At 50.2% G+C, this 25,387-nt stretch overlaps 1 protein-coding gene across 1 annotated transcript in view; it reads left to right on the forward strand.

Moving 5' to 3' along the window:
* Positions 1 to 13,830: 13,830 nt before the first annotated feature.
* Positions 13,831 to 25,387, forward strand: part of ATP6V1B1 (ATPase H+ transporting V1 subunit B1) — a 79,148-nt gene continuing 67,591 nt past the window's right edge. Inside the window, 1 exon segment of the mRNA XM_033161091.1 lies at positions 13,831 to 14,134. Coding sequence (XP_033016982.1) covers positions 14,023 to 14,134 — 112 coding nt within the window. The 5' untranslated portion in view covers positions 13,831 to 14,022.

Here is a 25,387-nt window from a genome sequence, read left to right on the forward strand (position 1 = left end):
AAATTCTTTATAAAAAAAAAAAAGCAAGCAAACAAAAACCCAGCCGGGGACCATTTTTCAAACAGACATTTTTGACATCTAATGCCCTTTTAAAATGTGTCATGAAAGGGGAAATTATTGGGCTGTCTTAATTTTTATTACGGATTTTGTGGGTTTTTTATATTGTGAATTTGTGTTGTGAACTGCCCTTGGGTGTACGGGTATAGAATAAGAATCTCCAGTTTTTGCAGATTCCTGGTTGTTAAGAAGACAGGACATTTATCTGACTCAAAGAACCAAAATGGCTTTAGCAATAGTTCTCCCCCACACACCTACCTTTCACCTGGGGCACTTCCTGTCTGTCTCTCTCCCAGCGAGGTTCCCAATGGCGTCAACAGAATCTTAAAAAACACACACACCAAGAACTCTGGCCAGAAATTTCAATACAGTGGTGCCCCGCTAGACGAATGCCTCGCTAGACGAAAAACTCACTAGACGAAGGCATTCGTCTAGCAGAAGGCTGCCCCACAAGACAAAATTGTCTATGGGGCTGCCTTGCAAGACGAATTTTTTTTTTCGTCTAGCGAAAACCGCGGTTTGCATTGCCGCTTCGCTAGACAAAAAAACCGCTAGACGAAAAGATTCGCGGAACGAATTATTTTCGTCTAGCGGGGCACCACTGTACTAGGAATAAATCCTACTCGTGAGTTGCAGTCAAATAACAGTATATATTCTGGTAAGAGTTACAGGCTTGTAAATTCTAACAGAAAAACAGCTTTAAAGTCACATATGTATAATTCGTTACAATGTAGGACATAGGAGGTTTGACTGAACAACAAATGATGTGTAAGTCCGTATCCAAAAGTATTCAAAAAGTCGTTTTGTACGTGGAGCCGGAGTCGAGAGTCGATTCAAAGAAAGAACCCAGGACAAAGCCCTGTTTCGGTATGAACGCCTTCGTCAGCTAATGTGTGAGTTCATGTTAATTAGTAAAGTACCAAGTGGTTCGATGTTTTTCAAATGTAGCGTCTATGGATGAAGCGACGGACGTGTCTCTATGCAGAATCTTGGCAGCTTATGAGCAGCTTAACACCTTTCACTGCCCCCCACCCTGACTCTCCACCCTCCAACCCACCCAGACTCTCACCCAGAGGAGCATGAACTGTTCACCCACAACACAAGCCTCCCACCATTGTTCTGAACAGCAGCAGCAGAGGAAATGAACAAGGGAGAGGGACAGTCCCCGATTTACAGAGGCCGTCCCACTTTCTGATTTGATCCCAGAATGTCCTGCTTTTCCTTAGGACGTCCCTATTTTCATCGGAGAAATGTTGGCAGGGATGGAATTATGTAACCCCCAAGCCAAGGAGCTAAGTAACTATGCAACCTTTGGAAGACATCTGAAGGTAGCCCTGTATAAGGAAGGGTTTTTTTTAAAAAATGTTTAATGGGTGGCGTATAAACAATACAATTATTATTATTATTATTATTATTATTATTATTATTATTATGGAATAGGATGTCCCTATTTTCATTGGAGAAATGTTGGCGGGTATGTTTCTCTGCTACCCGCATTTCTCCGAAAACCCTCAAGATCAAAAAGGGAACATGCAGTGAGTTTTCCCGGCCTCTCCCATCTCTGCGCAGAGACAAACAGCCGCCAGCAGGACCCGTAAAGCATGAGCAACGAACCGTGTGCAGGCCGTTGAAACTCTGCGCCTGTCATAATCATGCATGGCAACCATCACGCGGCTTGCTTACACAGAGGAGCTGTCCTTGTAGGAATTATACACCATGCGAAACGGATCCGAATGAGAAGTTTTCTTGCTTGACGTGAAGATGAAGAATTCTGGGCAATTCCAAAGATTGCAGTGTTCAAAGCCCGATGCAAGATACAATCAGTGGCATAGCAATGGGGTGACGGGGCGCTCCCAGTGCCACATCTCTGGGGGTGACAAGGCATTTGGTTTGCTAGCGGCAGCGCTCCAGCGCCATACGGACGGTCCCGGGATCCTCTGCTCGGGGCTGCAGCCGCATGTAGAGGATCTTCCGTTCGTGGCTGCAGCCGTGAGCAGAGGATCCCGGCACCATCCGTATGGCGCTGCAGCGCCGGCGCCGGCAACCCGCTATGTACAGTGCATGTGCGGCGTCGCTATGTACAATGCATGCATCGTATGTAGCGACACTGCACATGCGTGCTACGTAGCAATGCGCTGCCCCGGGTGTTAGAGATTTCAGAGTTGCCTACGTGCAGAAATGCAGCTGTCTTATCTCCAAGCAATTAAACAATTAACTAGTTGGCAGAAAGCCCAGATCTGCTCTCTCTCAGACCCTTAGCAACGACCTGTGATTGGTCAATTGAGTTCCTAAAGAACTGAGCTCTGTGTGAGAGCTGTGTGGTTAGTGTGTGGTGCAGGTGTTGATGTGGAAAGTGGTCAGTGTAGAGAGAGAGAGACAGAGAGGAAAGATTTTATGTTTTGTTTCTTTTATTTTGTAAAGTCTGTAAATAGTAACTTATGGATGCTAGTTGCTTCAATCAATAAATACTGTATATAGTTATCCAGTGAGTTGCTGAGTTCCTGCGTTGTGCTGTCTAGTCAATTTCACAACAGCCAGAAGCTTCCAGAAAAGTCTGCGTCTAACTCTGCCGTGTCCAGGAATACGTTATACTCCTGACACTAAATCTTAAGATGCACGTCATGTTTGCACTTCCTTCGCCACTGGATACAATCCTGTCTTTGGCTCCTCTGTTTTGCAAGACCAGCCTGCCAGTCTCTGTCATAGCTGTCAACTTTCCCTTTTTTTGCGGGAAATTGCCTGATTCCGGCGCCAGCCGTTTCCCATTGCAAAAAAAGGGAACGTTGACAGCTATGGCCGTTTCCCAATGCAAAACAAAAAACAAAAAGGAAGGTTGACAGCTCTGGTCTCTGTCTCAGTGAAATATAACTTTTGTCATAGTAATAATTTAAGGAAATTCCTTGGCCTTTTCAGGAGCAGAGAAAGAGAGGCGTGTTGTCATTCCTTGCCTGGGAATTCCATGAATTTTTAACCAACAGCAGTGGAGGCACAAAGCCCCCAAGTCTTTCAGGTATCCGCTGCCAAAATATCCCTGTTTGTTGTTTTCTTTTGCAAACAGAAGAAAGGCCGCATTTGCAATCAGCTGGTGGTTTAACAGAAAGCAGAAAGCAGAGAGAGTTAGCAGCCTTTCCCCTCTTGGGATCAGGTTAGAGAGGGAACACGGGTCCTTCCAAGCCACTTAGCACAACGGTTTGGTGGTCCAGCTGCAGGTTGAAGTTACCTCATGGCTGAGTGGACAGCCCATTCCTCCTCTGGCGTTGTCTGTAGCAGAATGGGGCGCCTTGCCGGAGAAAGTGCTAAAAGCAAAGCCCTGTACGAGATAATTTTCCTGGGCAAAGACGCCCTCCTCCTGCCGGCCTGGTGCAACCCTTAAGATACATTAAGATCCCCTCTGTAGCAGGGGAGGAGAGCATCAGCCCCTCTGCAAGGAGAACGACAGCAGTGCTAATGCCTCTTCCAGCCCTGCTGCTGGGTTTTATTCTAAAAGATTCAAAGTAACTCTGTGTGTGTGTGTGTGTGTGTGTGTGTGTGTGTGTGTAAGGGGGCAGGATCCCCAAGGACGGGCTCTGTGGGGAGCTGGCTTCAGGCACCCAGGCCGATTGGCAGACCAACTCTGCGTTACAAAGATGTCTGCAAACACATACCCTCCAACGTTTCTCCAATGAAAATAGGGACGTCCCATTCCATAATGATAATTTTCCTGCTTATATCCCACACAACTTAGAATCATAGAATCATAGAATCCTAGAGTTGGAAGAGACCACAAGGGCCATCCAGTCCAACCCCCTGCCAAGCAGGAAACACCATCAAAGCATTCCTGACAGATGGCTGTCAAGCCTCCGCTTAAAGACCTCCAAAGAAGGAGACTCCACCACACTCCTTGGCAGCAAATCCCACTGTCCAACAGCTCTCACTGTCAGGAAGTTCTTCCTAATGTTTAGGTGGAATCTTCTTTCTTGTAGTTTGAATCCATTGCCCCGTGTCCGCTTCTCTGGAGCAGCAGAAATCAACCTTTCACCCTCCTCTATACGACATCCTTTGATATATTTGAACATGGCTATCATATCACCCCTTAACCTTCTCTTCTCCAGGCTAAACATACCCAGCTCCCTAAGCCGTTCCTCATAAGGCATCGTTTCCAGGCCTTTGACCATTTTGGTTTCCCTCTTCTGGACACGTTCCAGCTTGTCAGTATCCTTCTTGAACTGTGGTGCCCAGAACTGGACACAGTATTCCAGGTGAGATTACTTACTGGGTTGCCCAATAACAATAACAAATTTAGTTGTTCTCTAAGGTGCTCACTGGCGTAGGAAGGGCGGGGCGTAGGGGGCGGGGCGCCCTGGGCAGCGGGATCCTGATAGGGTTCCATCTCGGGGTGCCATGCCCCCAGAACACATGCCATGCCCCTGTGGACGGCGTGCCACGCCCCCAGAATGCACACCCCGCCCCCAGAACGTGCACCTGCCCTGCCCCGCCCCTGCCTGCTTCCCGCCCCCGGTGCCGGAGCATGAAGCTCCGCCACTGAAGGTGCTACTGGAAGGATTTTTTAAATATATATATAATAAAACATTAACGTCCCGATACAAGATTGCCTTCAGACGGATCGGGGGTTGGATAATTCCATACCCTCCAACATTTCTCCAGTGAAAATAGGGACATTCTAAGGAAAAGCGGGACATTCCAGGATCAAATCAGAAACTGGGACAGATTCTCTAAATCTGGGATGTCTCTGGAAAATATGGACACTTCTTCCCTCTCTGTTTCCTCTGTGCTGCTCCTCCCCCCTTTGGCCCCCATTGCCACCAACAACAATATTTTGCATTCACAACATGTGCTGTTTATACTTCCAACAGGCCAAGCTTATTACATTGTCAAGGAAAGATTAGTATTTCCCTCTGGAAAGAACAACGTCGCTTGAAGCAACTGACCTTTGCTGGAAGGATTCACACACACGGGGTTCCCACCAAATTATCGCCCACCTGTTGTTCCATCACAGAGCTCAAGGTGGTAATAGGTGGGGGGGGGCTTCTGGCGGGTGTCCCATCCAGACACTGGCTAGACCACTCCTGCCCAACTTGGTTGAACCTGCCAGACCTGCTTGCCCAGTGCCAGCCGTGTGACAAAAGAAAAGATAAACCTCTTTCTTTCTTTTTTACAAATTTATTTGATTTTACATATTAAAGGTTACAATCACACCACAACACCTTCCATAGGTACAAGATTCCCAAGAATCTCTGAGCTTCCCTCCTCTTCCTCTGTGGGTCCCATTATTAAACCATTTCTACTGCATCTTTTATAGTAAACATATATATATATATATATATATATATATATATATATATATATATATATATATATCCATTATATCCAAAATCCACAATTAAACTACAAGTGTTATTCCAATCCTACTAACGATCCTACTAACTGTTTACAATGATTTTTAAGGTAAATTATAAATTATAAATTTTCCCCATTCCTTATTAAAATTTTGTTCTTCCTGATTTCTGATTTTCCTGGTCATTTTTGCCATTTCGGCATAGTCCAACAACTTGATCTGCCATTCTTCTCTGGCAGGTTCTTTGTCTTCTTTCCATCTCTGGTGTGCTGGCCCCAAGGGTTTGTCCATGAAGCGAGGTCCAAGTCCAGTCCTGGGTCTAGGGGTCCAAAGGAGGTCAGTCCGGCGGGGAGCGAGGCAGGGAGCAGGTCAAGGTCCAAGGCAGGTTCAGGCACAAGGTTGCAGGTTGAGCACACGCTTGCAACTATGTTGCTCACGCAACTTGGGCTGGGTCTGGCTGGCTTTTATCTGGCCCTATGCTTAGGGCCGCCCCGATCCTCTGGAGACTCGCCTCTCCTCCGGGCCTGGAGGCGAGCACTCCTCCTGCAGACACTTAACTCCCTTCGCCTCTCTGCCCTGAGCCTCTGTAGCTCAGGAGAGGCTGGTGGGTTACTGGACCCAGGGGATGCCTCAGCTTCCTCTGAAGAGGCTGGGAGTGGAGCACCTGCAGGCAATGGGTCCTCCCTCCCATCAGGAGCCAGAGCAGACTCTGCTGATGCCTGCACCTGGGGATCCAGCACAGGTGGGGATCCTTCAGGCTCAAGCCCTGGCCCCGGCTCAGCTGGTTCTGGAGGCGGGGAATCCTGTGCAGGCTGGGATCCCTCAGGTTCAGCATCAGAGTCTGACTCCCAGGCCATCACACCATCCCCCCTCCCAGGCCTCCCCCTCAACTGAGGGGCCGGACCAGGCTTGCTGGGGTAAGCTGCATGGAAATCACGGAGGCAGGCAGGTGCGTGGACGTTTTCCACTGGTTCCCATGAACGATCCTCAGGCACATACCCCTTCCAGTCGATGAGGTATTGGAGCTTCCCCCTGCGGTATCGTGAGTCGAGAATGCGCTCCACCTCATACTCAGGCTCCCCCTCAACCAAAACTGGCTGCGGTCGTGGATTGTCTGGGTGGAACTCGTCGGGCGGGGCGACTGGACTAAGTAGGGACCGGTGGAATACTGGGTGAACCTTGAGTGATGGAGGTAACTGGAGGCGAAACGCCACCGGTGACACCTGCGCAGTGATGGTGAATGGGCCGGCAAACCGTGCATCCAGCTTTCGTGAGGGCCGAGAAGGATGCAGGTGACGGGTAGAGAGCCACACCCGATCGCCAACATGGAGTTCTGGCCCCTCCTGACGATGTCGGTCAGCTTGGGCCTTGTATGCGTCCTTGGCCTGGCGCAGTTGCTCCATCAATAATTGTTGCTGGGACTGAAGCTCCTGAAGCCAGTCTGTCACTGCGGGGACCGCGGAAGCTGGCAGCACGTCCGGGAACAAACGTGGATGGTAGCCGTAGGAGGCCTGGAACGGGGTCTGCTGGGTGGAGGCGTTCACTGCATTGTTGTAGGCGAACTCCGCCAATGGCAAGTGATCGACCCAGTCATCCTGCTGGAAGCTGCAGTAACACCGGAGGTACTGCTCCAGCACCGCATTTGCCCGTTCCGTCTGGCCATCGGTCTGCGGGTGGTGGGCCGAAGATAGACAGACCTCCGTCCCAAGGGTCTGGTGCAGGGCTCGCCAGAAGTGGGATGTGAACTGGACGCCGCGGTCAGAAACCACACGCTCGGGAAGGCCATGCAGGCGGAAGATGTGCTGCATGTACAGTTGAGCCGTCTCCTTAGCTGTGGGTATGGACGGGCAGGGGGCACAGTGCACCATCTTAGTGAAATGGTCCGTGAAAACCAGGAGGCAGGTACAGTGACGAGATGGGGGCAGGTCTACCACAAAGTCCAGTGAGACCGTGTGCCAGGGACGTGGTGGGACTGGTAATGGCTGGAGCAGACCGGGGGGTCGCCCAGTAGGACCCTTGGCCCGCCGGCAGACATCGCAACCAGCAACATAGCGTGCCACATCAGCCTTCAGGCGGGGCCACCAGAACTCCCGGCTTACCAGATGAGTGGTCCGGTACCGCCCAAAGTGCCCTGCTGCTGGGGCATCGTGGGACATCTGGAGAACCTCAGCCCGCAATGGTCCTGGTGGGATGTATAGACGACCCTGGTGCAGCAGTAGGCCCTGGTGCAGGGCCAGCCCTGGATATCGAGGGCATGACCCGTCAGACAGTTCCCGGAGCCGTTCCTGAGCCCAAACGTCGACCCGTTGCTGTTCTCGCACCCGAGCCTGCAGTGGCTTGGCCTCCTGAGTGGCCAGGAATGTGGCTGGTGGTAAGATAGTCGTCGGTACTGCCTGCTGTACAGTGTCTGCGACGTCCTCGGGTTTCCGGGACAGGGCATCCGCTTTCCGGTTTTGGGAGCTAGGGATGTAGCGGATCCGGAACTGGAACCGGGAGAAAAACAGCGCCCACCGGATCTGCCTTTGGTTCAACTTGCGGGTGGTCTGGAGGTACTCCAGATTCCGGTGGTCCGTTCTCACTTCCACCGGGTGTCGTGCCCCCTCAAGATGATGGCGCCAGACCTCAAAGGCCACCTTGATGGCCAGTAGTTCCCGCTCCCACACGGTATAGTTACGCTCCGCCGGAAGGAGCTGCCGGGAGTAGTAGGCGCAGGGTAACAGCGGCGCATCGGGTCCGTGTTGCTGAGACAGGATGGCACCGAGAGCCGTACTGGAGGCATCAGTCTCCACCACGAAGGGACGAGAGGGATCAGGATGCTGTAAAATCGGCGCCCTCTGGAAACAGGCTTTCAACCCCTGAAATGCCACTTCAGCCTCCTCATCCCAGGAGAAGGGTGTCTTGGGGCGCAGCAGTCGGGTTAATGGGGTGGTGCGATGAGCATAATCTGCAATGAAGGTCCGGTAATAGTTGGCGAACCCTAGGAACCGCTGTAAGTCCTTGCGGTTCCGGGGCGCTGCCCACTCTCGAACCGCAGCCACCTTCCCAGGGTCCATCTGCACCCCGTCAGGGGAGAGTCGGTGTCCAAGGAAGTCCACTGACCGCTGGTGGAACTCGCACTTGCTGAGCTTGGCATACAGGCGGTGCTCCCGCAAGCGCTGCAACACGGACCGAACATGACTCTCGTGACGGGCTGGGTCACGGGAATAAATCAGAATATCATCTAGGTACACCACCACGTATTTGTCTAGCAAGTCCTGGAACACGTGGTTGATGTACCGTTGAAACACGGCGGGTGCGTTGCATAATCCGAACGGCATAACCAGGTATTCAAACTGCCCATACCGGGTCCCGAATGCCGTCTTCCACTCGTCCCCGGCACGGATCCGAATCAAGTTGTAGGCCCCTCGGAGGTCCAGTTTGGTGAACATCTGCGCCCCCTGCACCCGCTCCAGCAATTCTGCAATAAGGGGCAAGGGGTACCGGTCTGGGATGGTGATCTTGTTCAGGGCCCGGTAGTCATGGCAGAGGCGAAGCTCCCCACACTTCTTCTTAACGAAGAGTACAGGAGCGGCAGTGGGTGAGGTAGAGGGCCTAATGAACCCGCGTTCCAGGTTCTTGCGAAGGAAGTCCTGCAAGGCTTCACGCTCTGGCTCCGAAAGAGAATATAGGCGGCTTACAGGCAGGGGCGCCCCAGGCTGGAGGTCTATGCCGCAGTCGAAGGACCGATGAGGTGGCAGCTGGTCTGCTCCCTGTTCCTCGAACACGTCTAAATAGTCCTGGTACACGGCAGGGAGCGTTGACACAGCCTGCCCCATGGGGGCAGCTGCTACTAACTCGGACTGAGCATGGGAACCCGGGTCTGGGAAGCGTACAGTCCGATTGACCCAGTCGATCTGAACATTGTGCGACTCCAGCCAGTCCATCCCAAGCACCAGGGGAAACCGGGGCATGGTGGCAATGTCCAGGGTTCGCACCTCCCGGTGCTGCTGGTAGCACAGGACCAAGGGCTGGGTCTCCCGAGTAACCGCGCCCGAGCGTAGGAGCCGTCCGTCAATTGCCTCCACCTGTACTGGTTCCGGCTTGTTCTGAAGCGGCACCTGATGCTGAGTGGCGAAGGCAGAGTCCATATAGGAGCGGGTTGCCCCCGAATCCACCAGAGCGTGGGTGAGAATCCAGGGCCCACCGGGGGGGTATAGACGCACCGGTATCATGAGGTGTTGCAATTCCACTGGTGAGGGCCCATCATGCGATGCTTGGGGCCCCAGGTAGCCTGGGCCATCGGCTACTGGGGTTGGCCGTTTCACCTGCGGCTGGCGTTTCTCAGGGCAGGTTCGGGCGTAGTGTCCACTCCCACCGCAGTAGAGACACAGGTTCCCCTCCCGACGCCGAGTCTTTTCCGAGGGGGAGAGGCGAGGCCGCGCTGCCCCGAGCTGCATCGGCTCCTCCAATGACTCAGCTCTGGCCACGGAACTGCAGGGAAGCACCGGCGCTGGGAGCCCGGAGTGCCGGCGGCCCCGGGCCTGGCGACGGTCCTCCAACCGATCATCTATCTGCAGACTCCGTTGGATGAGGGCATCCAGTGTGGCAGGGCGATCCAACGTGGCCAGCTGATCCAGTACCTCGTCTGAAAGTCCCTCGAGATACTGGTCCCGCAGTGCAGAGTCGTTCCAGGTCAAGTCCTGCGCCAGCAGCCGAAATGCTGTGGCGTAGATGGCCACTGTGGACTTGCCCTGTTTCAACCGCCGAATTGCCCGATTGGCTTGACTCCCCTTCTGAGGGTTGGCAAACGTGGTTTCCAGAAGATTGCAAAACCCCGTATAGTCTGTCAGCAAGGGGGAGTCTTGCCGGAGCAGCGGCAACGCCCACTTGGCCGCCTGGTCCTTCAGCAAGCTGATCAGGAAGTGCACCTTGGTGCGGTCGTCGGGGAAATCCCGAGCTCGCCCCTGAATATACAGCTTGGCCTGGGCGAGAAACATGGGAAAGCTGGCTGGGGACCCATCAAATTTCTCTGGCAGGGCCACGGGGTACTTGCCAGGAGCTGGGGCGGCGGCCCCAGGAGCCGGTAAGGCATCCAAACGCTGCTGAAGCGCCGTAACCACATTGCTTAGCTGCTGCACGGTGTGGGTCAAGGCCTGGTTCTCCTGGGCCAATGCCACCAGCGCAGCCGCCTGGTCAGCCATGGCTATTAGTTCCTCCCGAACGCACCCCAGCGAAGGGGGAGTGCGGGTGTGGCGTGAGCAAACTGTGCTGGCCCCAAGGGTTTGTCCATGAAGCGAGGTCCAAGTCCAGTCCTGGGTCTAGGGGTCCAAAGGAGGTCAGTCCGGCGGGGAGCGAGGCAGGGAGCAGGTCAAGGTCCAAGGCAGGTTCAGGCACAAGGTTGCAGGTTGAGCACACGCTTGCAACTATGTTGCTCACGCAACTTGGGCTGGGTCTGGCTGGCTTTTATCTGGCCCTATGCTTAGGGCCGCCCCGATCCTCTGGAGACTCGCCTCTCCTCCGGGCCTGGAGGCGAGCACTCCTCCTGCAGACACTTATCTCCCTTCGCCTCTCTGCCCTGAGCCTCTGTAGCTCAGGAGAGGCTGGTGGGTTACTGGACCCAGGGGATGCCTCAGCTTCCTCTGAAGAGGCTGGGAGTGGAGCACCTGCAGGCAATGGGTCCTCCCTCCCATCAGGAGCCAGAGCAGACTCTGCTGATGCCTGCACCTGGGGATCCAGCACAGGTGGGGATCCTTCAGGCTCAAGCCCTGGCCCCGGCTCAGCTGGTTCTGGAGGCGGGGAATCCTGTGCAGGCTGGGATCCCTCAGGTTCAGCATCAGAGTCTGACTCCCAGGCCATCACATCTGGGCTAGCAGCATCCGCGCAACTGTCATTGCAGACATAAACAATCTTTTCTGTTCCCTTTGGGTTTCGGAACCTAAAATTCCTAATTAAAAAAACTTCTGCTAACCTCTTTCATAGCCATCCGGGTTGGTGGCCATTGCTGCCCCTTGTGGAAGTGAGTTCCGTAGGTTAGCCACACGATGCAGGGGAAAACTTCCTTTTATCTGTCCTGAATCTTCCAACATTCAGCTTCCCTGGGTGTGTCCACAAGTTCTAGTTTTATGAAAGAGGCAGAAAAACTTTCCTTAGTCCAGTTTCTCTACCCCATGCCTAAATAATAATAATAATAATAATAATAATAATAATAATAATAATAATAATTTATTACCGCCTCTCCTGGTATGTCCCGGGTAGGACCTTAAGGTCCTCAAATAATAATCTTTTGGAGGTCCCGAGCCACAAGGATGCTAGGTTGGCTTCAACTAGGGCCAGGGCCTTCTCAGTACTGGCCCCGACTTGGTGGAGAAGTCTGGCACAAGAGACCAGGGCCCTGCAGGATTTGGCATCTTTCCGCAGGGCCTGCAAGACGGAGCTGTTCCACCTGGGCTTTGGGTTGGTTTCAGTTTAACCCTGATGTTTCGTTCTTTTGGTGTGGTTGGTGGGCTACTTAAAAATGAGGCTGCAGTTTAGATTTAATTTTAAATTGTATTTTAATCTGTATTTTAATGAACTGTTTTATGTTTTTGTTGTGATTTTATTGGTGTTAGCCGCCCTGAGCCCGGTTTGGCGGGGAAGGGCGGGGTATAAATAAAAAAAAATTATTATTGTTATTATTATTATTATTATTATTATTATTATTATTATTATTATTATTACTTATACCCCGCCCATCTGGCTGGGTTTCCCCAGCCACTCTGGGCGGCTTCCAGCAGAATATTAAAATACAATGATTCTTTTTTTATATATAAAAAGTTTTTTATTTTCTATTATAAAAATACAAAAATACAAAAACTAACACAACACACTACAAATAACAACAAAAGGAAAAGAAAAACAACATCAATACAAACGTATCATAAATTCATTCACATCCTCTTATTACATTGTCTTGGTGACTTCCTCACTCCCTCTCCTTCTACGTACACTGGATCTCATCTGTAGTAATACCCTACCCTCATATTAAAACAAATATTTCTAAACTTATTCTTCTATTTCTATACAATTCCAAACTGTAGCCTAATCCTTCTTTCTGCTCTTTTCTTAAATCTTTATTTTTGCATGAATTCTTAAATATTCCTTAAATTTCTTCCATTCATTCTCCACCGCGTCTTCCCTCTGGTCTCGGATTCTCCCGGTCACTTCTGTGAGCTCCATGTAGTCGATCATTTTCATCTGCCATTCTTCCACTGTCGGTATCACTTCGGTCTTCCAATTTTTTGCTATTAATATCCTTTTGCTATTAATATCCAATGATGCATCCAGTATTAAAAGCTTTCCTAAACAGGGCTGCCTTCAGATGTCTTCTAAAAGTCAGATAGTTGCTTATTTCCTTGACATCTGATGGGAGGACGTTCCACAGGTCGGGTGCCACCACCAAGAAGGCCCTCTGCCTGGTTCCCTGTAGTTTTGTTTCTCGCAATGAGGGAACCGCCAGAAGGCACTTGGCGCTGGACCTCAGTGTCCGGGCTGAACGATGGGGGTGGAGACGCTACTTCAGGTATACTGGACTGAGGCCGTTTAGGGCTTTCAAGGTCAGCACCAACACTTTGAATTGTGCCCGGAAATGTACTGAAAGCCAATGCAGATCTCTCCGGACCGGTGTTATGTGGTCTCGGCGCCCGCTCCCTGTCACCAACTTTTGGGATGTAATATTGTACTATTGCAATGCGTGTATGTAGCTACGTTTGGACACACCCTTTAATATGTATGTGCTATGTCTTTAAGAGTTAAGTACCAGTTGATATATAAGTCAGTGACTAGGAACACTTTCCAACAGTCTTTGCAATAGCTTCGTAATAATAAGATTGTGGCAGCTTACATAGCCCTTTGTCGATATGTTTTACAAGCTATGGAACTTGTTTTCGAACTTGAGTCGAGGTTTTTAACCTTTGGGGACGAAGCAAAATTAGAATTTTGAGTTGGGATAATTACCACTCGCTATTTGTGAGTGTCCTTTCTGTTTGAAGTTTCTTATCCTCCCTCTAGATTTAATAGCAACTAAGCTATCTTGAGTTACACAAACACAATTCCTTTTTTTCTCCTTTTGAAGAAACTGATAGATCATGACAGTGAAACGAGGTTTTTAGCCGGCAACTCGTTAAAGGTTGTTTGGAAGTTATTTTTGGCATTTGGAGTTATTTGAAAAGTTTGTTGTGTTATTCATTTTCCTTCGCAACGTTTTGGAGTATTTTTTTTCTTGAGCATTTTTGCTCTTAAATCATTAAATACATTGTTTGTTTGAGTATTATTATATAAAATATACGCTCATCTGGTTACAGGGATCTTTCACGGTGTGGATTATTTCTTGTTATTTGGTGTACTCCCCAAAGCTGACATGGCAGTGAGAATATCGGTGCTTGGGGGGGGGGAAGCCTTACACGCCCCAGATTTTTCAGCGAGACCTTTGCAACATGCAGCTCAAACCTGCAGCTGCTGGACAGTTTACAGGCAACAAATAATTCTGTGTTCAGGGACAACAAGGAGGAGGAGGCAGATCACTGCAGCTGGCCTCTGTCAGGCAGATCTGGTATATAAACTTCAGAGACCAGCTCTTGCTTTTCGGCTCGCGTCTGCCTGGACTCCCCAAGGACATGGCCACCAAGGTGGAAGTGAGGGTCAACGGGCACCCAGGAGGAGTCCTGGCCGGGGCACGAGAACACGTCCAAGCAGTGACCAGGAACTACATCACCCACCCAAGACTGAGTGAGTATTTTCGGGAGGCGTCAGGAGCAGACAGGGAGCTTGAGAAATCTCTTGCCTGTGAGCACTTCGGAAAGGATGCTGCGATTGCTAAGACTTCTCCCCCCCCCAAAAAAAGGTCATGTCAGGCCAATCTCCCAGCACCCTTAAAAACTACAGTTCCCAGAATTCTTTGCAGGGAGTGATATGCCTTAAATGCGCTTCAAAGATAGGCTGTGTGGATCTGCTTAAGATCTCAAGCGGAGGAGATCCAGAAGCCTCTCGTTGGCAGGGTCCATTTCTGCTCCCTGCCTTCTCCAAAACTGCCCACTTTCTCCCACTTTCCGTGGCTTCCTCCTTCTCCTGAGGGAGAGTGCCTGGGAGGGTAGAAGACCGGGAAGCTGAGGATAATGGAAAACATTCTGAAACTGAAGAGGAAGAGAGTGAAAAACTAGCACAGGAGATCTCTCTCTCTCTCTCTCTCTCTCTCTCTCTCTCTCTCTCTCTCTCTCTCTCTCTCTCGGTGCTGTCCAGCCTTTGTCTCCTGTGCCTGAGGACCTGGCATCAACCATATGTTCATATGTTGCCTGGAGAATGAGGTGAACAAGAAATGGCTCCACCAATTCCAAACCCCAGGAAAGGTTTTGCACCTTGGCGGAGAGAGGCAGGATTGGGACTGGGGTCTGCAGAGCAGCCTTGGCGAACTTCTGCCTGGGCAATACCTTAAAGCAGAGCAGCTCTTTCGGAGTCTGCTTCCGAGGGCCTGATCCCCAATTGCACAGACATGTTGCAGACTGCAACACATTGGCGTGTGTTTGTGTGCACACATGGACGCTTGCCCTTGGCGTGCGAGGTGTGTTGCGGGAGATGCATAATCACAAACGCAATTGCACTTCTGGGCATTGCTGAATAACTCCACCAAGTATTAGGTGTTGGTGATGCAGGGGTCAGCAAGGTTTACCTCGCATGGCCCGGTTCACTCCAGCGGAGATACTTCCGTGGGCCAGATCATGCACACGCCCTTGTGATTTCCGGCATCTGTGTCTGCACAGATGCGATTTCCGGCATCTGAGCATGTGCAGACTTGATTTCCAGCACCGCAGAAGTGAATCCCCACGCTGCGCCGGTTTAGCACAGCGTGTGAGGACTCTCTGAGCGGACGGCTCGGTTCGGGGGCAGCTCATGGGCCAGTTAAACGACCCCCGGGGGCCGCTTGTGGCCCATGGGCCTTAGGTTGCCTACCCCTGGTGATGAGGGTGGCATGGGCGTAGCCCCCGATACCCCCCATCAAGTAAATAAATAAAAATTCTCAACTAACCAAGGTAGGGCTGCCATACTTTTTTGGGGGGGGAGCTCTACAACTGTGGCCAAAAAAAGCTCAGTAACCTTTGTACCTACCTGTAACGTTACCTACCTGTAACTTTGTACCTCGATTGTCACTTCTTGAAATATGGTAACCCTAAGAAAGGCTCTCCCCCCCCCCCCGGAATATAAATCCTAGCTATGCCCATGAAAGGCAGTGGTCATTGTATCATTACTTTCAGTGCTTTCCCCCCCTTTAAAATATTGTTTAGGGGTACTCTCATTTTGACTCAAGAAAACCACCATTTTATAGTTTAAATCGGGGGAAAATAAATACAGTAAATGGACAAAAGTATGAAGATTTACAAAATGTTTGGGGGTATGCGTACCCATGCGCCCCCCCCCCAGAAAAAAGCACTGTTTACTCTAATTTTAATTTTACATTTATATCCCACCTTTCCTCCAAGAAGTGCAAATTGGCACACATGGTTCTTCCCCTCCCTGTTTAATCCCAACAGCCCTGTGAGGTAGGTTAGACTGAGAGGCAGTGACTGGCTCAAGGTTGCACTCAGTGAGCTACGTGGCCGAGTGGGGATTTGAACCCTGGTCTCCTCGGTCCTAGTCCAACACTCTAACCACTAGGCCACGCTGGCTCTCATGTGCCTCATCCTGTTGGAACACAGATATTGTTTTATTCTTTTTGGATCAAGTAATGTGTCCCTGGCTGGGTAGCTCATGAGTATTTCTTCTCAATTCTCCTGCCTGCTCATGCCTCTCTGTATGTGAATATGAAACATGAAATACTAATACTAATAATAATAATAATAATAATAATCCACCCATCTGGCTTGGCTGCCTCAGCCCCTCTGTCCTGTTTGAAGAAACCAGCTCCACACACGTGAGAACAGGCACCTAAGTCTGCAACACTGGACTTATAATATATTTGTGGGGCTGGGCTCCCACACAGTCAATGGGCACAGTTGAAGCCCTTCAGGGGCGAGGTGGCACCTATGGCCTGCAAGGACACACAAACACACGCACCTTCGGCAAGGCAATTCCCCAATGACCTTGGCCGAGGTGACAGCTGTGGCCTGAAATCTCCCGGTTGCAGTTCCAGCAGGTCAGAAACAGCTCCGAGCTGCCCCAGTCCTCCTTGGCCGGATGGGTTCCGGCTGGCTCAGAGGGTTTTATTATTAACCACAGCAAACAGGCGGAGTCCCGAGTCACAAGGAGGGCTGCTATTTCCCCCCCGGGCTTGAAGGTGAGCTGGCTGGGGCGTGAGAGGGAGAGCAAGAGACAGAAACACAACATTGCTGCTATTCTGATTTCCACTATTGGATTTCCACACGGGTGCCAGGTGCTGTACGTAGCAGAGCCGGCCTGCCCAAGGACTGGCATCCCATTTCGCCTCCCAGCTTTGCCACTTTGGAGAGAGGGGAGATTCCCCCCCAAAAAAAACCAGGACTTTGCATTGGCTTCTCCTGGAGCGAGCAACCGATGCAAAGCCCTGCTGCTGGGAGGGGGGGGGTGGCGCAAGATCCAGAAAGGACCTTTCCTTACAAAGTTTGTGCAGCAGGGTGTTGAAATGCCCTGAGCTGCCCCTGGCACATAGTGACAAGCAGAGGTGCCAACCCCCTGGGGGCCCTTTCAGGGTGCTCCCGGCGGCTCCCGTCTGGTTGCCCAGGAAATTATAAAGACAAGGAAAATTTTCCTACCGTCCTTTTTGATTTCAATACTTACAGAGAGAGGCTATAGAACCCAGCCTCTTGGATAATGGTGTTGTCCTGAGTGAATCTCCATCCACTTCCTGATTCGTCATTCTCATCGTCTCCTCTACAGGTGCTGCTATGTGCCCTCTGTCTTTTGAGCTCTCCTACTTTTAAGGCTCAGCCTCAACGGGTTCTGGGAGAGGGAGGGTCTGAGATGCTTTCTAATGACAATATGTCAGCCAGGTGTTGTCCTGGCTCTCCCATGATTTCCCAACTTCCCCCCTCATCTGCCTCTGAGCTGTAAAGGTAAAGGTAAAGGTAAAGGTAAAGGTAAAGGGACCCCTGACCATTAGGTCCAGTCTTGTCCGACTCTGGGGTTGCGGCGCTCATCTTGCTTTACTGGCTGAGGAAGCCGGCATACAGCTTCCGGGTCATGTGGCCAGCATGACTAAGCCGCTTCAGGCAAACCAGAGCAGCGCACAGAAACACTGTTTACCTTCCCGCCAGAGCGGTACCTATTTATCTACTTGCACTTCAATGTGCTTTCGAATTGCTAGGTTGGCAGGAGCAGGGACCAAGCAACGGCAGCTCACCCCATCATGGGGATTCGAACCGCCGACCTTCTGATCAGCAAGCCCTAGGCTCTGTGGTTTAACCCACAGCGCCACCCGTGTCCCCCCTCTGAGCTGTGGCCTCCCTCAAACCCTTGTTGTAAATCTGTACTGTCTTTCTCTTCCTCCTCCCTGGAAGGGTAAGGATAGGGAGGCGGTCTCCATTGCTCCTCCTCCTCCGCCCAGTCCCTGCCAGGCCCTGGGTGCCTGAGCACCACAAAATTCCCCATAAAGGGTCTGGGCACCCGCAAATTTCAGTGCTAGGGCCATGCATGCTGCATGGCAACCACGGCCCCAGGCACCCACGGTCACGGGGCCACGTTGGCACTCTTGGTGACAAGCGTTTCTGCCTGGGAGGTTTATTATCTCACATTGGCGGGCTAGATGGAGGCAGCACGAGAGACCGGGGTGGAGTGAAGCTAACAGGGCTGGCCTGAAGGAGAGTTTGGTTGCTTAGAGGAGGGGATTTGGCAGGGGTGAATGTGGCTTACATCAGGAGGAACAGATCACGCTTGCTAGATACCTGAACCAATCACTTGACATGAGACATACATTGCCCACCACTGCTCTAGATCAGGGGTGTCAAACTCAAATCCATTGGGGGCCGCATCAGCAGTTTGGTCACCCTCAAAGGGCCGGTTTTATCTGTAGGACTATGTGTCCACTCTTTATTATCATAAATTATTGTCACTGCATTCAATTATGACTGTTTTTGTAATAATGTAAGTAATAATGTTGCGCGTGCGCACTCTGTCGCTGGGCTCCCGCTGCTGCTGCCGCTTCCGCAGCGACTTTGCGAGCCCGCCGGATGAAAAGGCGGCTTGGGGGCAGCTGCCGATCGCGCACGGCAGCCCCCCCCCAGCCGCTTTTTCACTCAGAGGGCTCGCAAAGTCGCTGCGGAAGCGGCAGCAGCAGCAGGAGCCCAGCGACGGAGTGCGCATGCGCGACATTTTGCGGGTGCGCACTCAGTCCTGACGTTGCGTCGTGACATCACAATGCAAAGTCACGACGCCCCGCCCCCAGGGGGGTGCCTCCTCCGCGCTGCCGCCCCAGGCGGCGTGGAGCCTCCCTCCGCCCCTGCGGCCGGCGGCGGCTACACGGGCCACATGATGAGGTCTGGCGGGCCGGATTCGGCCCGCGGGCCTTGTGTTTGACACCCGTGCTCTAGATGGTAGGGAGAATTTGAACACGCTGTGCTTTGCAGGCGGTTGGACAAGTTGTTCCAACTGCTCTGTTGGTTTTGCATAATTTTGCCAAAGCAGAGGCCAATAGCGGGTTGTTCTCCTACTTTATGGTTCTTCTGGCTAAACTTCTGTTCCCTGCTTAGAACCAGTGGGGCACCTCACGGGTGAACATAGGTTCGTGCCCATAACCCCAGCAGTGTCAGTCCCCACACATACTTTATGACACACGACTGCATGGAGGAAAAATCCATTCAGTCCACATTTTAAAAGAAACCAACTTAATTCAGAGGTCCCAGAGTTAGCTGTGTTCCGATCTATCAGTTGGATTACGCACTTCTCTGAATTTTGCAGCATAGTTTTGTGCAAAAAGTCTGCACATCAATCCATGTTTGGCAGAAAAAGAAATATTTGAGGGGGTAATGCATTGAAATATTTTAGGAGGGGGGAAAGTATATTTTAGGGGATATGCATTGAAAAGCATGTTGCAAATGCATATAGCCTGTGTATAGCCGAGATGTGATTCTTTGGCCCATTCTCCTAATCTGCCAAAAAGCAGGATACAGCAAACGCAAGATCAAGCATATGCAAAAGCTGACATGAAACAGAAGTCGGCTGATCTGTCAATCACTAAAGCTGCATTAGCTTATTTTTTGATAGCCAGTCAGCTCCCACTGATTTAGAAACTCAGAGCATGTTTTTTTGTTGTTGATCTAATTGAAAATCCCAAAGTTGTCTGCGATATTTTTCCAAACAGTGCTACCCCATAGACCTTTTCCTTATTGATAATTTACCTATTTCTTAAAATATAAAATGCTTTGAGTGGTTGATTCTATGATAGGATTCTGCGAATCTGTGTTGGCTTTCTTTAACCACTAAGCAGTGTACTGTATAAGGGTAAAGGTTATCCCTGACCTAGGTCCAGTTGCGGACGACTCTGGGGTTGTGGCCCTCATCTCGTTCTATAGGCCGAGGTAGCCGGCATTTGTCCGCAGACAGCTTCCAGGTCATGTGGCCAGCACGACTAAGCCACTTCTGGTGAACCAGAGCAGCGCACAGAAACGACGTTTATCTTCCCGCCAGAGCGGTACCTATTTATCTACTTGCACTTTGACGTGCTTTCAAACTGCTAGGTTGGCAGGAGCAGGGACCGAGCAACGGGAGCTCACCCTGTGGCGGGGATTCGAACCGCCGACCTTCTGATCGGCAAGCCCTAGGCTCTGTGGTTTAGACCACAGCGCCACCTGCGTCCTAGTGTACTGTATAAATTTTAGGAAATGAATAATAAGCAAACAAGCAGACCAGGGCAGCTGCAATGAGTGATGTGTCAAATTGGGCCTTGCATTTGTATTTGTGTACCCTCTTGAGAGTCCCATGGACTGCAAGAAGATCAAACCTATCCATTCTTAAAGAAATCAGCCCTGAGTGCTCACTGGAAGGGCAGATCCTGAAGTTGAGGCTCCAGTACTTTGGCCACCTCATGAGAAGGGAAGACTCCCTGGAAAAGACCCTGATGTTGGGAAAGATGGAGGGCACAAGGAGAAGGGGACGACAGAGGATGAGATGGTTGGACAGTGTTCTCGAAGCTACTAACATGAGTTTGGCCAAACTGCAAGAGGCAGTGGAAGACAGGAGGGCCTGGCATGCTCTGGTCCATGGGGTCATGAAGAGTCGGACACGACTGAACAACTGAACAACAACAACAACCCCTCAGCTGTGCCCAGTCCCTGTTCTGAGATTTAACATCTACTAGGACTGTCATACGTCCGGAATTTCCTGAACATAGCTGGATTGCGGCAGTCAGAAACAGTGCCCAGGAAGAAATCGCTGATGTCTGGGAACATCTGGAAGTACAGTCTTACCTTGGTTGTCGAATGCCTTGGTAATCATATCTGAAGAATATGTGTGTATCTGAAGAAGTGTGCATGCACACGAAAGCTCATACCAAGAACAAACTTAGTTGGTCTCTAAGGTGCTACTGGAATGATTTTTTAATTTTTTATTTTGTTTTGACTAGGGCAGACCAACACGGCTACCTACCTGTAATTGGTAATCATATGTTTTGGCTCCCAAACGATCAAAACCCGGAAGTGAGTCTGACGGGGCTTCCACGGTTTCCAATTGGCTGCAGAACCTTCCTGCAGCCAATCAGAAGCTGTGTTTTGGTTTCCGAATGCTTTGGAAGTCAAACGGACTTCCGGAACGGATTCCGTTCGAGTTCCAAGGTACGACTGTATGTCAACCCACATCATACCCAACAACTTTTGTGTCTGGATTTTTGAAATAACGCAACCCTGATCTAAACCCCCTTAATTTCTATGATCTGAAGGATGCATGGCAGATGGGCAACAACTCTAGCAGGAGCAAAGGCTACCCCACAAAGGGGGGGGGGAATGGGATGAACCAGGAACGCAGCGAGTTATAGGGGGTTGTGTCCCCAGCAAAAAGGCAGAGTTTATAGGTGGATAGGGAAGGAAGTGTTCATAGGCTTCTTCTCCACGGGCACAGGCAAGGATCGTGCATGGGTGAGCCGAAGAACATTCCCCCCTCCCTTTCCATTCCCCCTAACCTCGGAGACCCGTCTTCTGCCAGGCGTGAAGGCACACACTGTTGTTAATGGGTGCAGGCACGGCAGGGTCAGGGGGTTACGACTGTGTCAGGATGTGTCTTTCCAATTGCAGCCCCCTCCCCTTCAAGGGCAGGCGTTATTTAGGAGTTATTTAAATGAGACAAATAAACAGGCCGAATCTATCTATGTCATTTGTACATCACAAAAATAGCACGATAAATTTGCAGTGATATCTACAACCTAACAGTTCCTTGTTAGTGGTCAATGGACAAGTTCTTGGTTTGTGGAATGGTTTAAAGGAAAGCAATGACAGTAACAAAGGAGAAACAGGCTAGAGCAGCGAACAGATAGCAGCATCACATATTGATAAGGCTAGAATGCCTTATCAATAGCCCTTGGGGTTGAGCTTAAATTACCGATTGCCGACAAAGGTCCACATAGTTAAAGCTATGGTTTTCCCAGTAGTGATGTATGGAAGTGAGAGCTGGACCATAAAGAAGGCTGATCGCTGAAGAATTGATGCTTTTGAATTATGGTGCTGGAGGAGACTCTTGAGAGTCCCATGGACTGCAAAAAGATCAAACTTATCCATCCTTAAAGAAATCAGCCCTGAGTGCTCACTGGAAGGACAGATCCTGAAGTTGAGGCTCCAAGACTTTGGCCACCTCATGAGAAGAGAAGACTCCCTGGAAAAGACCCTGATGTTGGGGAAAGATGGAGGGCACAAGGAGAAGGGGACGACAGAGGATGAGATGGTTGGACAGTGTCTTCGAAGTGACTGACATGAGTTTGGCCAAACTGCGGGAGGCAGTGGAGGATAGGGGTGCCTGGCGTGCTCTGGTCCATGGGGTCACGAAGAGTCGGACACGACTGAACAACTCAACAACAACAATAGTCATTTTTCCTCTGAAGTTACTCTGAAAAGATGTGAATGGTGGTGCCAAGAGGGCTTTGCTGGGGGGAGCATTCTGCAGATGCGGGGCTGCAACCTGCCTTCCTTCATGTCCCAGTTCATGTCCAGGGGTGCTGGGACTAAAAGCCTTGCCTTGTTCCCGAGATATCTGCAAAAGGGAAGATATGGCGGCCTATCTCATAGGGTTGTTGTGAGAGGACAACCCACAAGAACCGACAGCGAAACACTTGCCCTTTTCCCTTTTAAACAACTCCTGAGTGAAGGATAAACAAGGCCTCAAACATCTGCCTCTCTTCTGTCAAGTCACAGAATTGTAGAGATGGAAGGGTCCCAAGGGTCATCTAGCAGAACCCCTGAAAAGCTGAAACAAGATGGAACACCCAGAAGTACGCCCTGGGAATTTTATCAGTATTATTTATTAGATTAAAATATTACCCTTCTCCAGAAGATCTCAGGGCATGGGCTCTCCAGGGTTTCTGGCAGGACATGAGAACACCAAAAGAGCCTGTCTAGTCCAGCCTCCTGTTCTCACAGTGGCCAAGCAGATGCCCCCATGGGAAACCCGCAAGCAGGATTTGAACCCGAGAACAGCTCTTCCCTCCTGTGGTTTCCGGCATTGCTATCTCTGAGCATGGTAGCCAGCACTGCCTCCTGCAGCAGGAAGTTCCACAGATTAACTATTATTTAAATATATGCCACCCTATATCCAGAGGTCTCAGGGCGGTTCACAGAACTAGGCATTTGCATGAAAAAATTCCTTTCTTTTACCTGTCCTGACTCTGCCAACGTTTCCTCGGAGCCAAGTGCTGGGGGAAGGGGCCCCATTCCATCACACGCACCCACCTTCCACAGCTCAGTGTCCCGAGGAAAGTTTTGCATCTCTGGAAATGCAGCAGTGAGCGCAGCAAATTGTTTATTGCGTTTTTTTATTTTTTAAAAAATATTATTATTTCGAAAAGCTGGGATCTTCCTCTCTCTCTTTTTGGCAGTCCAGCACATTTCGGTTCACGCTCGGCTAGAGCGGTCATTCTTTGCAACCTCCTCCCCCCCCTCCAAAAAGGGGGGGGGATGCCCCGTAGAGTCACATGACCATGCAGGTGTGTATGGGAACCCTCTGCTGCGGGGTCCTAATTAGTGGCATAATGTGCAGCCCCCCCGCTGGGCCTTTCACAAGCTCCGCTCGGCTTGGACGGGCCAATGTGTTTGACAGCGCTGCGCGAAGTGACACATCGGACAATGAGCAGGTTGCACCAGGGAGGGAGGGAGGGAGGCGGCGGAAAACCGGACACACTAGGGACCATCGGGAAAGTTTTTGACGGCGAGCAGGGAAGGACAGAGATGTCACTCGGCAGTGATAGAGAATCCGCTTTGCACATGCAGAAGTTCCTGGGTTCAGTCCCCTGCGGTAGCAACTCAGAGTAGAGCAGTACTGAGCTGCATATAGACTAACTCTTTTAATATTAATAATATTTTATTAAGTTTCCGTTTTACAATATTGAAATGCAACCTTATTACACTCTTTACTTTCTGCTCATAGGAGCTTATCAACTTCCCTCCTTCCCGCCTCATGGTTATTCGTAATTCATTTTTCTGTCATGGCGTTTAAACATCTTCCCCATTACGTTTCAGTCCTACCTGTGATCCCAGATTTTTAAATAAACGTTAAAAAAAGGTAACACTTATCAACATTGCAAGTCTTTTCACAGCAACCCTGCTTGTTGTTGTTGTTGTTGTTGTTGTTGTTGTTGTTGTTGTTGTTCAGTCGTTCAGTCGTGTCCGACTCTTCGTGACCCCATGGACCAGAGCATGCCAGGCACGCCTATCCTTCACTGCCTCTCGCGGTTTGGCCAAACTCATGTTAGTAGCTTCGAGAACACTGTCCAACCATCTCAATTGTCCTTCAAATATTGTCTAAATTGACTCCAGTCTTTTTGGAAAGCTTGATCACGCTGGTTTTGGATTTCCCCGAATAATATTATAAGAATATTATAGGTAAATTAAAAATAGAGGATGGAATAATTGAAAATCCGAGAGAGATCAGGAAGAATTTCCAGAAATTTTATAAGGATTTGTATAAAGAGGGAAGGAAAGATAAAGGATAAATTGAAGCATACCTGGAAAAGAATAAATTGCAGAAGATTCCGAAGGACAAGAAGGAGCAGCGTGGACTTACTCGGTGTAAAGCAACTTCCCATGTTCCTATATGCTGCCCGGGTAAAGTGCCCTGGTGGGGTTATAAGCCGGCCTTCTCCAACCTGGTACCCTCCAAAGGTTTTGGAATCCAATGCCCTAACAGTTTGATAGCACCCTCTCGCTTCCAAACAGCCTGCTTACCGAACATCCGTCCCGATTTGTTTGCAGGGGAGGTTAGACGACGTTGGCTATTCATGGAACACTTGTTCTGATTTGGTTTCAGGGGAGGTTAGACGACGTTGGCTATTTATGAAGCATTTGTACTTATTGTTTGCAGGGGAGGTTAGACGACGTTGGCTATTTATGAAGCATTTGTACTTATTTGTTTGCAGGGGAGGTTAGACGACGTTGGCTATTTATGAAGCATTTGTACTTATTTGTTTGCAGGGGAGGTTAGACGACGTTGGCTATTTATGAAGCATTTGTACTTATTTGTTTGCAGGGGAGGTTAGACGACGTTGGCTATTTATGAAGCATTTGTACTTATTTGTTTGCAGGGGAGGTTAGACGACGTTGGCTATTTATGAAGCATTTGTACTTATTTGTTTGCAGGGGAGGTTAGACGACGTTGGCTACTTACTGAGCATTCGCTATGATTTGTTTGCAAGGGGACTGAGTCAAAGCAAGTGTGATTCACACTTTCAACCTGTTTCCCCCTCACTTTCCTTATTGCAAAAAGATATATCGTTGGGGGAAGTGGGTTTGTTGCACGAGAAAAACTATAACTGCACAGCCTGAGTTTGTTGGCCCACAGAAAATCCCACAAAAAATAGGAACTAGCCTGAAGCACCTGTTTGCT

The sequence above is a fragment of the Lacerta agilis genome, chromosome 9 (assembly GCF_009819535.1).
Source record: "Lacerta agilis isolate rLacAgi1 chromosome 9, rLacAgi1.pri, whole genome shotgun sequence".
NCBI lineage: Eukaryota > Metazoa > Chordata > Lepidosauria > Squamata > Lacertidae > Lacerta > Lacerta agilis.